Source organism: Cynocephalus volans, chromosome 2 (assembly GCF_027409185.1).
Source record: "Cynocephalus volans isolate mCynVol1 chromosome 2, mCynVol1.pri, whole genome shotgun sequence".
Taxonomy (NCBI): Eukaryota; Metazoa; Chordata; class Mammalia; order Dermoptera; family Cynocephalidae; genus Cynocephalus; species Cynocephalus volans.
The window spans coordinates 199,857,466-199,875,590 of NC_084461.1; the positions used below are offsets into that span (position 1 = coordinate 199,857,466).

General features: G+C 34.9%; 1 protein-coding gene across 1 annotated transcript in view; it reads left to right on the forward strand.

Moving 5' to 3' along the window:
* Positions 1 to 18,125, forward strand: part of GRK3 (G protein-coupled receptor kinase 3) — a 138,098-nt gene that overhangs the window by 19,475 nt on the left and 100,498 nt on the right. Inside the window, exon 2 of the mRNA XM_063086772.1 lies at positions 9,752 to 9,828. Within this exon, the coding sequence (XP_062942842.1) occupies positions 9,752 to 9,828 (77 nt within the window). The remainder of the gene's footprint in view (positions 1 to 9,751; positions 9,829 to 18,125) is intronic.

Genomic DNA, 18,125 nt, shown 5'->3' on the forward strand with positions numbered 1-18,125 from the left:
CATTAGTATAAACTCAGGTATGGTTGGAAAGGGCTTGTTATGAATAAAAGACACTCCTGTTATTCAGGGAATTCTAAGGGTTTTAGGAGCTCTATGCCAGGAAGCAGGGACAAAGACCAAATAGATATATTTTTTATAATACCACAGACATCATCCTCAAAAGTTTGCTCCTGCTTCTTTGTAATAAAAAAAATGCACTTTTTTTGGAGGGTCTAGCTTCCTTAACTCAGCATAATTATTTTGAGATCCATCTATGTCATTTAATGTATTAATAATTTATTCCTTTTTATTCCTGAATAATATTTCATTATCCCCATTTACTTATTCATTGACCTGTTGTGGACATTTGTGTTGTTTCCAGTTTTTGACCATCACAAATGAAGCTGCTAAGAATATTCATCTACAAATCTTGTATGGATAAATGCTTTCATTTCTCTGGGGTAAATACCTAGGAATGGAATGGGTGGATACAATACGTGTAGTTTAATATTTTAAGAAACTGCCAAACCGTTTTCCAAAGTGTTTGTTCCATTTTACATTCCCACTAGCAGTGTATGAGAATTCCAGTTATTCCATATCCTTGCTAACATTTGATATGTCTTTTTCTAATTTTAGCCATTCTGTTAGATGTGTAATGGAATCTCATTGAGATTTTAATTTGCCTTTTCCTAGTGACTAATGATGTTGAGCATGGTTGTTTGTCATCCATGTATCTTCTTTGGTGAAACGTCTGTTCAAATCATTTGCCCATTTTTTAAATTGGATTGTTTTCTTATTCTTGAGTTTTAAGAGATTTTTATATATGTTGGATACAGGTCCTTAGTCAGGCATATGATTTTCCAGTATTTTCCTTAGTCTGTGGCTTGTCTTTTCATTCTTTTAAGTGTCTTTTGAGGAGCAAAAGTTTTTAATTTTGATAAAATCCAATTTATCAATTTTTCTATTATGGTTCATACTTTTGCTGTTGTGTCCAAAGTCACAAACCCTGTCACAAAGATTCTTTTTATGTTTTCTTTAAGACATTTTGTTGTTTTAGGCTTTACATTTTAGATCTGTGATCCATCTTGAATTCCTTTTGTATGTAGTGTAATAAGACTAGCCACATTCTTTGAGCTAATAATTAAAACATGCAAGATATTAAAAATACAAAAAGGAATTGAATAGTTGAAGAAAATTAAAAGGAGAACATAAGTAACAGTTTAGAACTGTAGGATAAATAATGATATAACAGAGAATAGATTTCTGATGGTTAGAGAGGAAATTAGACTTTTTAAATAAAAAAAAAATCTACTCCAGGGAAGATTCTTACATATGAGTATATCTAAGAATCTACATAAATCTATATACCCTTTATAGGAAGGGAATAGAAAAAGCCATATCATAGCAGGAGTTGTGTCTAAGAGATAAATAAGGGAAAAATTGAAACTCAGAATGGACTAGGTAGTAAATTGCTAAATTTTGGTGACTATAGGTCTCTGGAGTGTTTCTGAGTATTCATGGGGAAAGATGACAGAGTCATGATAGGTGTGAAACCAATCACAATATATGAAATGTTAGAAAATAAATGAAGTATTTAATTCATTAAAGAAGAAGGAAAGATGGTGGTCAATCTTCAAAAAAAGTAGTATTGTCTATGAATAGAGTTTAGACTCAATTGAGCATAGGCAATCACTTGCTTTGAATTGTGTGGTGTTCATTGTCTTGTCTTTCAGAAATTTGCCATTTTATTACATATATGCATTCCTATAGATTATGTTTTTATTTTTAGCTTTACAATGAGGGTGCTGTGCTCTATGTCCAAGAGTTGCAGGACAATATCAAATGGCCTAATGTGTGAGTAACTGAAGTACCAGAAGGAGAAGAGAAAGAAAGAGCAGGACAAAAGAAATATGTGAAGGTAAAATGGCTTTGAATTTTCTATAATCAGTGAAAGATGGAAACCGTAGATCCAAGAAGTTCAGAGAATCCCAAGCAGGATAAGTGTAAGGGGAAGAGCACATGACTACATGCATTATAGTTAAACTGATCAAAACCAAAGATGATGAATGGCTGCCAGATAAAAAAGAAACATGGACAGAGGAACAAAGGTAAAAATTATAACACTAATCTTTTTTTTTTTTTTTTTTTTCCTGGTGGCTGACCAGAATGGAGAACCAAGCCCTTGACCTTGGTGTGACAAGATAGAGCTCTAATCAACTGAGCTAATTAGCCAGCCCTTTAGCATAATTCTTATATAAACTATGCAACCAGAAGACAGTAGAGTGACATTAAGTATGGAGACAAAACAAAACAAAAGAGACTTGCCAATCTAGAATTCTATACCCAGTAAAAATATCTTTCAAAATTGAAGGCAAAAGGAAGACTGTTTTAGACAACCAAGGGCTGAGAGAATTCATTGCTAGTTAGCCTGCACCATCATTAGGCAGGTGTGTAATATGAGATGACATTTGGATCTCTACAAAGAGATGAAAAGCACCAGCAATAATAAAAAGGAGGCTGAATATAAAGGCCATTTTTTTCTTATTTTAAATTACATTAGAAGATAATTACATATCTAAAGCAAAAACAGTAAAAACATATTGTGAGGTCTATAACATATGTAGAAATAAAATGCATGACAAAGCACAAAGGTTGGAGGGACATGTAAATATATATGCTGTTGTAAGTTTCTTAAACTTACCTGAAATGGGAAGATATTATTTGCAGGTAAATTGTGATAAGTTGAAGATGTATATTGTTAACCCTAAAGCAACCACTAAAAAAAAAAAAAGGGTAATCTACTAGGGGTGACAAAAATGGAATCATAAAAAGAAAATCCAAAATAAACAAACAAAAAGGCAAGAAAAGGGGGAAAAAAGGAACAAAGTATAGATGAAAGCAGGTTCAATGTTAATAAGATGGTAGTTTTTCCCACATTGATCTATAGATTCAGTGTAATCCATATCAAAATTCAAGCAGTCTTTTTTGTAGAAATTGATAAGCTGATTCTAAAATTAATATGGAAATGCAAGGGACTCAGAATAGGCAAGGCAGTTTTGAAAAAAAAAAAAACAACAAAGAAGACTTACACTATGTGATTTCAGGATTTATTGTAGAGCTATAGTCAGCCACGTAGTGCCACATTGGCATAAGGAATAGACATAGAGAACAGGGTAACATACTATAGAGTCCAGCAATAAGCCCTCACATTTACAGTCAATTGATTTTTGAAAAAACACCAAGACAATTCAGTGGGGGAAATGATAGGCATTTCAACAAATGGTGCTGGAACAATTGGATATCCATATGTAAAAATTGAAGACAAAAACAAAAACCCAAAACTCCTAAATTTAGATATATATCTCCCATCATACCCCAAAATAAGTCAAAATAGATCATGGATTGACATTTAAGAGCTAAAACCATAATACTTCTAGAAGAAAGCCTAGGAGAAAATCTTCGTGATCTTGAATTAGGCAGAGATTTCTTAGACGTGATGCCAAAAGTACAATCCATAAAAGAAAAATATTGATAAATTGGGTTTAATCCAAATTTAAAAACTTTTGCCCCTTAAGACCACCAGCAAGCAAATGCAAAGTATAGACTCTGAGAAAATATTTGAAAATTAGATATATGATAAAAAGTTGTATCCAGAATATATAAAGAACTCTTACAATTTAATAATAAGACACCAGTCCTCCTCAAAACAGGCAATACATTTGAATAGGCATTTTACCAGAGAAGATTCATGAATGGCTAATAAGCCCATGAAAAAATGCTTAGCATCATTACCCATTAGGGAAATGGAAATTAAAACCACGGTGAGATGTTACTTTATACCCACTAGAATGGCTAAAATAAAGTTAGAAAATAACAAGTATCTTCAAGGACATGAAGAAATGGGAACTGTGCTATATGGTTGATGGGAATGTGAAATGGTACTGTGGGTATAATTTAAAATTAATTCTTTCAATAGCCTATCGTGCCTTTGAAATAGAACCTGCTTATCACATCAGCCTCACTGTTAATCAACTGCTCTCACTCCCGCTTTTGTAAACATGCTTGCTTATCGCAATATCTACTGCACTAGCTACATAAATGCTGAGAAAACAAAACTTACAAAACCCAGAAGAGTCCGCCTATATAAAACCTGTAAAACCTAAACTCGGGGCTTAAGTCTTGGAGTGCTAGCTCGTCTGGGCCAACCGGAGTAATAAAATACCTGACTCTCCAACCCTCTGAGTGCTGACTGCTTCTCTGTCGAGTCCATTCCATAACAGTACAACCACATTGGAAGGCCATCTGGCAGTTTCTTTAAAAAAAAATTAAAACATATTTACCATATTATTTAGGCAATTCACTTATATGTATCTTCCTAAGAGAAATATGTCCTCACAAAGACTTATAGGTGTGTGTTCATAGCAGCATTCTTTGTAATAGCTCCATTCAGGAAACAATACAAATGTTCATTGAATAGAGGATAAATATGAGGGGACTTCAAAAAGTTTGTCGAAAAATCAAATTAAGAGATAGAAATAAAAAATGTAAACTTTATTTCTTAACATAAGCTCCATCAAATTTAAAACACTTTTGTAAGCAGTGTTACCAGCTATTTAGTTCATCTCTTAGGAGCTGAGCATCCTGGGAATTTAACCATGTCAGTGCAGTCTTTTTTACATTATTAACTGAAGAAAAATGGGTGCCCTTTAAAGATTTTTTGAGATTTGGAAATAGAAAAGAAGTCAGAAGGACAAATTGGGACTGTAAGGTGGTTGCTTAATAATTTCCCATTGAAATTCTCACGAAATTGATCTTGTTTGATGAGAGGAATAAGCAGGAGCATTGCCATGGTTGAGAAGGACTCTGGTGAAGCTTTCCTGGGTATTTTGCTGCTAAAGCTTTGGCTACCTTTCTCAAAACACTCTCATAAGAAGCAGATTTGTCCCTCCAGAAAGTCAACAAGCAAAATGCCTTGAAATCCCCCAAAACTGTTGCCATGACCCTTGATCTTGATCAGTCCACTTTTGCTTTGACTGTACTACTTCCACCTCTTGGTAGCCATGGATTCGATTGTGCTTTGTTTTCAGGATTGTAGTGGTAAAGCCGTGTTTCATCTCCTGTTATAATTCTTGACCCCACTTGTTTAAAATTTCCATTGAAAGCTCTGCTCTTATCTGCAGCTGTTCTGGGTGCAATAGTTCTGGTATCCATTGAGTGGGCATTTTGCTCAACTTTAATTTTTCAGTCAGAATTGTGTAAGCTGAAGTAATTGAGATGTCTATAGTGTTGGCTGTTGTTCCTACTGTCAGTCTTTGGTTCTTTTCAATTAGGGTATGAATAAGAATAATTTTTTCCTGAAAAATTGATGTCAGTAGTGTGCCTCAGTAGGCTTTATCTTCATCTTCTTCTCATCTCTTCTTAAAACAAGTGAATTATCCATTTGTAAACTGCTGATTTCTTTGGGGCATTTTTCCCATAAACTTTTTGTAAAGCATCAGTGATTTCACCATTCCTCCACCCGAGCTTCACCAAAAATTTGATATTTGTTCTTCCTTCAATTTTAGCAGAAGTCATGTAGCTGATAGGGACTCTTTTCAAACTGATGTCTTATCGTTCTTAGTACCTCAAACTAGATCCTGTTCAGATATGTTATAACAAGTTAGTATGAGTTTATTTTGGTGCAAAATAATTTTGGAGTCCATGCATAGTTTTTTCATAATACATATTTTCCATGAACTTTTTGATAACCCTTTCTAATGTGGTAATCCATGCCATGGAATTCTATTCAGCAGTACAAAAGAATGCAGTAGTGAAACATGCAACAGCATGGATGCACCTCTTAAAGATTATGCTATGTGAAAGAAACCAGACACAGAGGACTATATTCTATATGATTCTATTTACATGAAATTTCTAAAAAAGGCAAAAGTATAAAGACAGCAGATAAATGGTTGCCTGGGGCAGGGGATGGGAGTGATTGATTTCCTGTGTGCACAAGGGAAATTTTTGGTACAATGAAAGTGTGTTAAAACTGGATTGAGATGATTTTTACTAAAAATCATCTAAGTGTATACTTACAATGTGGTGTGATATTGTGTAAATTGTAGCTCAAGAAAACTAAAATAAGAGAAAGGATAGATGGAAAAATACAAAACAAATAGAATAATCAACTTAAACCCAACCGTATCTATAATTACATTAAATGCAAATTGCTTAAACACCTAGTTAAAAGGCAGAAATCATTAGATTGGATAGAAAAGTGAGATCCAATTATATGCTATGAAGTAGAAACTTAGTTTAAATATAAAGACATAGATACCTAAACAAAAATGATAGACAAAGATAATACCATTAAACACTAACCAAAAGAAAGCTGCAGTGACTTGATTGATATCTGATGAAATAGACTTAACAAAGATTATTATCAGCCATTAAAAAGGGTCGTTTCATCATGATAAAGGGGCCATTTCATCAAGAAGGCACAGCAATCTTAAATGTTCGTGCACATAACAACAGTGCTGTAAAATATATAAAAAAAAAACCTGAATTGAAAGGAGAAATAGATTCATAAGTATAGAATGAGATTTCAACTCTCCCCTCTCAGTGATTTATATAAAAAATAGGTAGAAAATCAGTAAGGATATAGAAAATCTAAGCAATGCTACTGACCTGTTTGACCCAATTGACATTTATACATCAGTCCATCCGATAACTGCATACACATTCTGTACAAGATAGATTATATTCTAGGCAATAAAACAAATATCAATAGATCTTAAAGAACTGAATCATTCAAAGTATGTTCTCTGACCACAAAAGAATTAAACTAAATGTCAATAACAGAAAGATAACTAGAAGTCTCTAAGTATTTGGAAATGAAGCAACACAGTTCTAAACTCATAGGTCAAGGAAGAAATCTCAAAGGAAATTGGAAAATAATTTGAACTGAATGAAAATGAATAGAGAACGTATCAATATTTGAGAGATGCAGTTAAATCATGGCCTATAGGGAATTTTATAACTTCAAATTGTTGCATTAGAAATATTTAAATTTATTGATCTAATTTCTTAGGAAGTTAGAAAAGAAGCAATTAAGGTAATGTTGCATTTATGTAAGGATAGACTTACAGATCAATGCAACAAGGATAGTTCAAAGACAGAACTACACATGTTTAGTGTTGAATCAACAAAGGTGCCAAGATAATTCAGTGGAGAAAGGATAGTCTTTCAATAAATGATACTAGAACAATTAAGTATTATAAGGAAAAAGGAGCTTTGATTCCTAAATTATGCTATACACAAAATCAACCTGGAATGGATATTAGACCCAAACATAAAAGCTAAAACTTTAAAGTTTCTGAAGGAAAATATAGACTGTCCAATTAACTTAGTTGGTTGGAGCATGGCCTTGTAACATCAAGGTCAAGGGTTTGGATCCCTATACTGGCCAGCCATTTGCTGCCAACTCCCCCCATGCCCCCGGTGGGAAGAAAAAATATATGAAAATGTGACCTTGGGGTGTGAAAGATTTCTTAGCACAGATTGTCCATCAAAGAAATAACCAATAAATTGAAACTCAACAGCTAAATACTTTTGCTCTTAGAAGGACTCCATGAAGAAAATTAAGAGGCAATGTGCTAAGTTGGAGAAAGAATTAGCATCACATAAATATGACATAGAACTTATTTGCAGGCTATATAAAGAAGTTTTACAACTGAGTAATAAGACGACAAACAACTTAATTAAAAGATAGGCAGAAGATTTGACTACACACCTCACATATATACGAATTCTAATAATCATGTACAAAAACATGCAACATTATTATTCATTAGGAAAATGCAAATTAAAATATAAATTAAGTTATTACCACACACCCAACAGAGTGGCTAAAATTTAAAAAGATTTACAACTCAAGTGTTGACAAGGTTGTGAAACAATTGGCATTATCATACATCGTTGGTGGGAATGTAAAATAGTACAACCAGTTTGGAATATAATTCAGCAGTTTTTCATAATGTTAAGTATAATTTACCATATGACCAACAATTTCACTTCTTGTTATTTACCCTTGAAAAATGAGAACACATGCCCATAAAAGACTTATACATAGATATTTAAAGCACCTTCTTTCATAATAGCCAAACTGGAAACAACCCAAATGTCTATCAGCAGATGGATGGGTAAACAAATTGTGGAATATTCATGCAATGGCATACTACTTGGCAACAAAAAGGAGCTAAATATTTATGCACACAGTAATATGGATGAAGCTTGCTTATGTCAACTGAAAGAAAGCATACACAAAAGACAACATGTTGCATAATTTTACTTATACAAAATTCTAGAACTGAAGCATGTATTCTGTGTTAATAGAAAGCAGATCAGTATAGTAGTTGCCTGGATTCTAGAATATGGGGAGATTGATTGCAAAGGGGCACCTTTTGGGGCGATGGAAACTTTCTATATCTTGATTAGGATGGTAGTTACATGGGTGTATATGTTTGTGAAAATCTCATCAAATAGTACACTTAAAATATGCATTTAATTATGTATAAATTATACCTCAATTAGTTTTAAGAAGTAAAAAAACAAAAGGGTAATATTGAATTGTTCACTCCCACCATTAGTGGATGATAGAAATTCAGTTTTCTTTTTCCATCTGGATTATCACTTTTGAGGTTTACTTATTGAATAATCCATCCTTTTTCCATTTTTCTGTCTTGCTACTTCTATTATATATCAAAGTTCAATGTATGTGTGGCTATTTATGTGCTCTCTGTTCCATTTCATTGATCAATTTGTTTATCCTGTCTTAATTATTTTAGCTCATTAATAAGCCTCAGTGTCTTTATTTCTTTATAAATGTTTTGGCTATTCTTCATCCTTTGTTGTTTTGTATAAATTTTAGAAAGAGTTTATCTATTTCTGTATTTATGAAAAAACCTGTTGGAATATTGATGGAGATTATATTGATTTTATAGATAAATTTGGGTAGACTTTGAATTTTTATAATATTAAATCTTTCTGTTTGTAACTGTGGTATATGTTTCCATTTATTTAGATCTGCTTTAATGTCTCTCAATACAATTTTATAATTTTCCCTGTAAAGTTCTTCCACGTATTTTGAAAGATTAATTTCAAGATATTTGATATTTTTAATTTTATTACAAGTGAAATCTTCCCTCTAATTGTGTTTTCTCATGGTTTATTGTTGATGTATAGAAATGTGATTTTTTGAATATTGTCATAGGAGGGTACTTCAAAAAGTTCATGGAAATATTTGTATTATCTTTTAATTTTATTTTTCAGAAAACGTTTTGAAATACCCTCATATATTTAAGGAACTTTTTCTTTATTTTTAGAAAGAAGCTCATTGATTAGTAGATTTGTCGTGTGTGTGTGCGTGTGGGGGGGTTGTGCGTATGTGTTGTGTGCATGTGTATGTGTGTTGTGTGCATGTGTGTGCACACACTTGTGAATATTTTGGACAGCAGTGGTATTGTGGGTAGGTTTTCAAAGTCTTTATTTTCTGTAGCTGAGTCTCTGCATGTAATGTTTGCCCGGCATCTCAGGAGAGGCGATGACTGCAGCTGTGAAGTTTCTAGATTTTAGTCTAGTTAGCAGTTTCATGCAGTCATGGATGTCGGTAAGCAGGGTCTCTCCCAAAACTAATATCCTTGAGTTGAGGCTGCCATATCTTTTTCATTCTGGGGATGTTCATTCACAGTGTAGTCTGTATTGTTAAAAATGTGCCATTCTTCCCTTTCAGTATCCGGAGTGTGATGCAAAAGTATCTGCAACAGAGAAATGAAATAACCTTTGACAAGATTTTCAATCAGAAAATTGGTAAGTGCTGCTTGTCCGTGTGGCGTACTGTGATTTCAGTACCGAGATAGGGTGATACTACGGAAATGTATAAATGCAGCCTCTAATGCGTCATATCCTTTGTAGATAAAGCTGGGAACGAAGGAAATTTCATGTAATTAATAAGATACATAATGATTACTTACATTCCTAGTTATATATCCTGTGAATAAGCTATTGGGAAATAGATTAGTTTGACTGTGGGTTTTAAGGCAATTTGGGGGGTTGCCCAAATCAAAGGCTTGGGTACTTGGCAACCAAAAAGAAGCAGCTCTCTTGGTCTGGATCCCTGTTCAAAGCTAAAGTGTCTGCACCATCCTCCTTTAGGACTTGCATGCTCATATGAGATCCTCAGCTTCTCTTACTGCTGTTGTACCTTCCATGGTCACAGGGAGTTTGCATGTGTTTTCATAAACATTATTTCTCTCTTATGGTTGGTTGTCTCCTCCCAAGTGTGGGGCTAGATTAATTGATCTCATCAGTCAGTGTTTATGGATTTATGGGTCTTTTATGCCATTCTTTATGATCGGTACCACATCAGTTATTCTTGTTCCCATGGCTCCATTCAGAGTCTCTACTCAGCAAGTCACAAGAACTCACCCTGTTATATGCACATGGGTCAGGGACTAGTCTCTCACTAGTTGATGCCCACCTCTGGCCAGTGCTGGTCTTGGCCTGTGCATAAGTGTCATTGTGTAGAGGTGCTTTGTGGGTGCCTAGAGAAATTACAACTGCATAGTAGTTGCTTTAGTGTGGAATTTCAAGGCAACTTCAAGGAAATAAGGTGTTACATTCTCATCTGCCTTCTAAAAAGCTGACAATTTGTTTACAGGTGATTGTCATCTGGGTTAGGTAAGAACTATAGTCTATGCCTTTTTTTTCTTTGTCATTCTCACAAAACAGTTCCTGCTGTCCAGAGATTTCCTAAATAATATTTCATTCTTAGCCTGCCAGCTAGTCATATTGTTAATCTGCCTGTAGTGATGAGAAAAATGGATAACTCCAGGTTTTTACATAAATCAGTGTTGCTGAATATAAGGAGTTAGGATGCTCCTTTTATTTCTTTGCACCTTGCTTGCCTCCCCCTATTACTTAGATGGTTTTCTGGGGAGCTATGTGTTAAAAACTAGGGTTTTTTAATTATTTTATTGCTAGAGGAAATTACTTTATTAAAATTCCAAGAAATCAGTCAGTTAAGAAAAAGAAATTAAAAGGAGAGAAAAAAAGAGAGAAATAGAGAATAGAATAATGGTTACCAGAGGCAGGGAAGTGGGGGAGGGACCAGAGAAAGGTTGGTAGACTGGTACAAAGTTACAGAGTTACAGTTAGACAGAAAGAATAAGTTCTGGTGCTCTAGGGCGACAATAGCTAATAATATTGTTTTGTATATTTCAAGATAGCCAGAGAGAAGGATCTTGAATGTTATAATGACAAAAAAAATGATAAATGTTTAGGTGATATATAGGCTAAGTATTCTGATTAGATCATTATACAATAAATGCATGTACTGAAACAACAACTGTACCCCATAAACATGTACAATGAAAAAATAAAATTAAAAAAAATTCCAAGAAATTGAAGTTCCCTAGAACTCTATTTGCATGTATCATTCTGTTTCCATGATTAATAGACCTAGACTGATAGATGCCTTTGAGACTGAGTGTTCTTTGAGATAATTATGGGCTGCCCTTTCATTTATAGATAAGGAGATGTAGACACAGGGAGGTGTAGTGACTTGTTCTGATTTCCAGGCTTCCTTCTCTACTGGGGTAATTCTTTAAAGATGATTGGAAAAGAAATAGTGAATAGAAAATGTGTCGTAGAGGGTCACCTGGTAAGAGCTGGACAAAGTTTTAAATAAAGAGTTATGGTGTTCTTTTCTGTTCAAGTAAAACAGAAACTGATGCAGAAAGTGTTTGGATTTTTTCAAACCACTTTTTAATCTAGTTTACAAACATCAGCCAGTCTATTAGGGTGGTCTTCCACGGATGCCTAGATACATATCTTCATATATATATATATATATTTTGCCACTTAGAATACCTGAAACTGGGTAATTTATAAGGAAAATAAATTTATTCCTTACAGTTTTGGAGACTGGGAAATCTAAGGTACAGGGGTACATTTGGTGAGGGTCTTCTTCTTGATGGAGATTCTCTGCAGAGTCCCAAGGTGGGACAGTACATCACATGGTGAGAGATAAGAGCGTGCTAATGTGCTCTCTTCTTCTTATAAAGCCACCAGTCTCTTCTCATGATAACCCCTTAATTCACTAACCCATTAATCTATGGTTGGATTAATCCACTCATGAGGGCACAGCCGTCACAGTCCAATCACCTCTTCCATCTTTCAAATACCGTAGTTGGATTTCCCACCCTTTAATACTGTTACAGTGGGGATTAAGTTTCAACATGAGCTTTGGAGGAGACAAACATTCAAACCATAGCAATGTAGCTTCTGTGATGACCCATGAAGAACAGTGCTAAAAAGTGGATGAAGTGATTTGGAGAAGCAGATGAAGCATGGCTTGTCTGTGCTCTGAGGAAAATGCGTGGAAACTAATGTTCCTTGACCATGTAGAGATATCTCATCCCCATCCTCAGGATTTGCTTGGGGAACAGATAAGTTAAAAAGTTTTGGCTTTCATTTTGTTTGTTATTGCTGCTTTTCATTATTCCATGGTGTTTGGTTAAGTGTTATCTACATAAATGCTCTTCTTTCCTTCTGACTTTATACTAAAACCAAAAAATAAAACTCTCATAACAAAGGAGAGAAACTCTATATCTTGGGGATGGAGGGAAAAAGGAGTCATTTATCTACTTATTAGTTAAAATTTTTTAAATTTATTTTTTACAGCTTTATTGAGATATATTTTACATAGCATGAAATCTATGCATTCCAAGTATACAGTTCAGTGGTTTTTAGTGTATTTGCTACACAGTCTAATTTTAGAACATTTTCATCACCCCCCAAAAGAAACTCTGTACCTACTCCTGTCTCTCCCCATTCTCCCGTCTCCCCAGTTCCTGACAACCACTAATCTAATTTCTGCCTCTAGGGTTTGCTGTGTTGGACACTGCACATAATAGGAACCATGCAAAAGGCCTTTTGCATTTGGCTTCTCTCAGTATGTCTTCAGTGTCCATCCTTGTGACAGCATGGATCATGACTTCTTTCCTTTCTATAGCTGGATAATATTCCATTGCATGGATATACCGCATTTTGTTTATCCATTCATCAGTTGATGGGCATTTGGGTTGTTTCCACTTTGTGGCTATTATGAATAATGCTGCTATGAAAGGAAGGAAATTTTTAACATGATTTGAACAAGTGGTTCCCTATTACTGACATAACTGGTAGATTGTGATACACCCGTCTTCACCTGCAGCTCTCATTCCATTTTCTGAAATGCATGGAGAATTCGTTCTTCTTGTGTATTTTCTGTTCCTCTGTCTCCCTTCTGTAACCCCTTTCCTGTCTACCACCCCCCAACACACAAACAGCCTCCCAAACATGTCATTTCCTCCACCTGCCCCTGGCTCTGGGAGCCTTTGATACGAGCTCCTCGTGGCAGGAGTGTGACCTTGTACCTTAGCTTCAGCTGCACAGATTCTTTCCTGAGAGTGGGTGGCCTCACTGGGCACTAATAGGCTGTGAATTTTATCGTAAGTAAGCTGTTAAAAAATTAAAACCATGTAAGTAAATAATTCCTTCCCTCCAATTTGTGAGCTTGGAGCTGGTTGGGAAAATCTGAGTTTAAACTTGGAAGGTCATGGTCACAGGAAAGAATAGCGACTGATTGGGAGCTTGGGGAGAAAATACAAGGTAAATGGGCTGGACACAAATCTGTAATTATGTTTTGACTGAGCTGTCTACTTAATGTCCTGGTGCTTGTCTGGTCCCTGTTTTTGCTTTGTAGAATTCACATTTTTTGGCTGGTGTTAGGGATTGGGGAAGAGTGGAAGGTGGGCTGTGGTAGCAGTAAATTTGTCTGACCCTCCAGGTCTTCTTACTCCAGGTTCTACTCCAGCACACTCCTTTTTGCCCCTTCCATCTGCTCCATCAGTGACTGACTGCACATTTTTCCCCTTATTACCTCCCCTCTCCAGCTCCCCTGCCCTCTCCCTGTTGCTTGTCTGTGGTTCTCCAGTTTCTCTTTCACCCTCGATCCCCTTGCCCATCAACTCCTCTTCTCTCTTCCTGTACTTTACCAAGATCCTCCATGCACATGATGAATGTAGGGTATGGAGACTGCCCTCCAGTGTGTGCTGTGGCTGATTTGTGAAAATGTTTTGTGAAATGGAAAATGTAGAGATCTTTCACTTACTTGGCTTCTGAGGCTTTGCGGAGATAACAGGTGATTGGCAGGCCTCTTGGCTACCCTGAACTGGTTGTTATTTTGTTAGTTTTCTTATCTATAAAGATGGGGATAATAATAGTACCTATTCCATAGGCTGTTGTGAGGATTCAGCAGGTGCTGTATATGAATCCCTTAACACAGTGGTTTGTTCTCAGCAGATGCTCAATGAGTGGAAGTTCTCAAATGAAATTATTTTAAAAATTTTAGTCATACACAAAAGTAGACTAGAATAATGAACCCATGTATATGAGGGATCTTCAAAACGTTCATGCAAAGAGTCATATTATCTTTTAATTCCATTTTTCCATGAGGTTTTTGAAGTACCTGTGTGTGTGTGTGTGTGTGTGTGTGTGTGTGTGTGTGTGTGTTACACTTATCATCCAAATTCAATATTTTTCAACATTTTGCTATGTCTGCCTTTTCCATCTCCTACTTTTTTGTGGTTGCTGAAATATTTTAAAGTGATTAGCAAATGCCTCATAGCCTTTTAGCCTTATTTGCATCTCTAAAAAATATGAATGCTTTCTTATACAACCTCCATGTCTTTATCCCAATCAGTGAAATTTATGATGATTCTTAGTATACTCTAATACTGTGTCTATATTTAATTTTTTCTGATTAACTTAAAAAAACATCCTTTTACTCTTGTTTTTGAATCAGGATTCATATATTGTCCTTGTATTGCAGTTGGTAGTAATGTCTCTGTCTCTTTTAATCTAGAACAGGTCCCCCAATACACATAGGTAATTGACTTACTGAAGAAACTGGGTCTATTGTGTTGTAGAATATTCCACATGATATATTTTTCTATTTGCTTGTTAATGGTATCATTTAAATGGTATTTCTATTTCCAATATTTCCTGTAAACTGACAGTTCTAACAGCTTGGTTAGATTTAGATTCAGCTGTTTTTGGCAAGAGGGCTTTGTGGGTGGTACTGTATGCTTCATAGCAGGAGGCCCGTGACACTTTGGGTCTCTCTGCAGACACGTCTCCAAAGTGGGCTAACATGTAGTCAGCTATGAAGTTCCTTATTCAGCTGTCATCTGCTTGTTTCTTTTTCCTTTTTCATTGATGATCTTTTCCTACATCAATTATTTTATTAGGCAGTTGCAAAATGGTGAGTTTTCTAATTATGCTAGTCCTGCATTTATTACTTTTGCCCATCAATTAGAGCTATTTAGTTGACTTTACATAGGAAAGGCAGTTGTAGTAGGCAGAATTCTAAGATGATCCCCGTGACCTTCACCTCGTGGTGGTAGTAACTATGAATAACATGGCTGAAAGAGATTTTGCAGATGTAATTAAGGTTATTGTTTGGGTAGGTTTAATCTACAGAACTCACATGAATCCTATAAAAGCAGTCAGTTTCCTCAGGCTTGCAACAGAAGAGAAAGAGAGATTCCAAGCACAGGAAAGCTTTGATACACTGTTGCTGGCATTGCAGGTAGAGGGGACCATGTGAGAAGGAATGTGGTTGTTTGCTAGGAACTGGGAGTGATCCTCTGCTGACAGGCAGCAAGGAAACAGGGACGTCAGTCCTACAACCACAAAGAACTGAATTCTGCCAACAACTTGAATGAGTTTGGAGGCAGATTTCTCCTTCTCGCCCCTAGATAAGGACCCAGACTGGCAGACACCTTGACTTTGCCCTTGTGAAACCGTAAGCAGAAAACCAACTGAACCTACCTGGACTTCTGACCTACAGAACTGTGAGATAATAAATGGGTGTTGTTTTTATGTTACTAAGTGGTGCTGATTTTTACACAGCAATAAGAAACTAATATGGCAGGATAAGTGCTTAATTCGTTTTTAATTGGCAATATTTAGAATAAGGAGAGATTAACAGCTACTTTTATCCTCTTCTTTATATGGAAATTATACAGCTTAATAGATATCAATTCGCTTTCAGTAAAACTTACACATTTAAACATTGACACAGTATTCTTGGTTTGGCTCATTAAAAGAATTGTTTTAAAGGGATATGATTACTGAACAGACAGTATATCAGTTATAGTCAAGATTATTTTGTTACTGTTTTTCTTTTATAAGATGCATTGGAACTGTAATTTCATCATATGCAAGTGAGGCACATAGCATTTGATAAATGCATCTGTCTGTGGACAATCTACTTAGCTTCTCTGTCTGCATATTCACTCCTATTAAAGGCGGATGTTCCAAATTATAAGGAGACTCCAAAATAGATACTTAATACATGAAGTATGCAAATATTATTCTCCTGTATAAAGAACATCATGGTTAATGTAATATTACATCACATATTGCCATGGAAGCAATTTCATTTTATTACACTGACTTCAGAGCTTAATCCAGAGTTTGAATATTAATCTTTTTGAAATTTTGTGAAATAACTTAGTGTCTGATGTATCATTTTTGGTAGAAAAAAACTTTGCAATTTTACTGTTTTAAAACAGCTTTACTTCCGTAGGAGATAATTGGGTGGGGAACATGGGGTACAAATCCAATTTGTGGTAATGGGCAAGTTGCCAGTATGAATCTGCCCTTCATGTCTTGGACACGAGGGGTGACGACCAGCTCTGTAAGTCATGAATATTCATAACCAATAAAAAAAAGATTAAAAAAAAGAAAACAGCTTTACTGAGGTATAGTTTACATGTCATACAATTCTCCCATGGTAAGTGTATAATTTAATGATTTTTAGTAAATTTCTACAGTTGTGCAGTCATCACCACAATCCACTTTAAAATATTTCCCTGCCTCAAAAAGACCCCTTGTGCCCATTTGTAGTCATTTCCTGTTCTTATCCTCAGCTGTAGGCAAAGACTAATCTGTTTTCTGTCTTTATAGATTTGCCTTTTCTAGACATTTCATAAAAGTGGAATTAGACAGTATGTAGTTTGTAGTCTTTCACATCTGATGTCTTTCACTTAGCAAAAGGTTTTTGAGGTTCACTCATGTTGTGTGTATCAGTACTTTATTACCCTTTGTCATTGAATAGTATTCCCTTATATGGACATACCACATTTTCCTTGTTCATTCACCAATTAATAGACATTTGGATATTATGTATATTTGATTTTTGTATATTATGAACAATGCTGCTATCAACATTTTTGTACAAGATTTTTGTGGGCATACGTTTTCCTTTCTCTTGAGTACATACCTAGGAGTGGAATTGCTGGGTTGTATGGTAAATTCATGCTTAACGTTTTAGGAAATTACCAAGTTGCTTTCCAAATTGGCTGTACTATTTTACATTCCCATCATCAATTTATAAGAGTTACAGGTTTACCATATCCTCCTAATAAATATTGCTATTATCTGTCTTTTTGATTATAGTCATTCTAATGGTTATGAATTGGTATCTCATTGTGGTTTTGATTTATATTTCTCTAACAGTTAATGCTACTGAACATGTTTATGCTAATTAGTCATTTGTATATCTTCTTTGGTAAAATGTCTGTATAAATCTTTTGTCCTTGTAAAACATTGGATTGTCTTTACCTATGTTATTTATCGTATGTATGATTTACAAATATTTTCTTCCAGGTGGTGCCTTCTCATTTTCATTTTCTTAACTGATGACTTTTGAAGCACAGGAGGTTTTAATTTTAATGAAGTCCAATTTATGCATTTTTTTCTTTTATGAATCATACTTTTGTGTCACATCTCAGAATTTTTTGCCTAATTGAAATTCACAAAAATTTTCTTCTAGAAGTTTTGTTGTTTTAACTCTTACATTTACAGTAAATTTTTATCTATAGTGTGAGGTAAAGGTCTAACTTCTGTTTTTTCCACATGTGGATATCCAATCATCAGAAAATCATTTTTGAAAAGACCTTTCTTTTCCCCATTTGATTGTCTTGGCATCTTTGTTGAAAATTAATTGACCCTAAATGTAAGGACTTATTTCTGGACTCGCGATTTTGTTCCATTGA